The sequence below is a fragment of the Monopterus albus genome, unplaced genomic scaffold (genome assembly GCF_001952655.1).
Source record: "Monopterus albus unplaced genomic scaffold, M_albus_1.0 scaffold7286.1, whole genome shotgun sequence".
Lineage (NCBI taxonomy): Eukaryota > Metazoa > Chordata > Actinopteri > Synbranchiformes > Synbranchidae > Monopterus > Monopterus albus.
In genome coordinates, this window is record NW_018135140.1 from 1 (window position 1) to 586 (window position 586).

The following is a 586-nucleotide window of genomic DNA, read 5'->3' on the forward strand; positions in this document are numbered from 1 at the left end:
GGCAGTCCTACCTGGTTCGAAGTCTCGATGGTGCAGACACAGTCTCCAGCCCTGCTCTTCCTCCAGTTTCGGTACCAGCTCTCCGATGACCCATGGTTCATCATGGATATTGTAGGAGATGAAGGCATCATACTGATGAGGAGCCTGCTTGTTTTTATGCTTTGTGTCAACGAGCAAAGCTAAGAAGAGATAGTAGGCGTAGGCCAACTGCCACCTCAGGAAATGGTAGGTGAAGGACACCACCATAATAAAGAGAGTCATAGATGTGGTAGAGATAAAGTAGATGAAATCAGTGTCTACTAAGCAAAACCGGATGTCAAGGTCCAACAGTTTCATACCTTTGAGGTCCAGAGGAAAGTTGCAAACAAAGTTGAAGGCATCAAAAACTTGGGTTTGGTTGTTGTCTTCTGCCCATTTGAGGAACCAGGCATTATTACAGTCACAGGTAAAACTGTTGCCTTGAAGATCCATATAAACAAGAGCTGGTACAGACTTTATTATTTCTTCACTGATAACTGAGTATTGATTTCTTCTTGCCTGCAAAAACTCCAGCTTGGTAAGGTTGGCACCTATAAGAAAGTCTAGA

General features: G+C 43.7%; 1 protein-coding gene across 1 annotated transcript; it reads right to left on the reverse strand.

Annotated features, from left to right (window-relative positions):
* Positions 1-6: 6 nt before the first annotated feature.
* LOC109954363 (toll-like receptor 13) lies at positions 7-579 on the reverse strand (the record flags this gene model as incomplete). The annotated part of the gene is made up of 1 exon (XM_020589721.1): positions 7-579. A coding segment is annotated over one exon (573 nt), but the record flags the coding sequence as incomplete, so codon positions are not given.
* Positions 580-586: the final 7 nt, after the last annotated feature.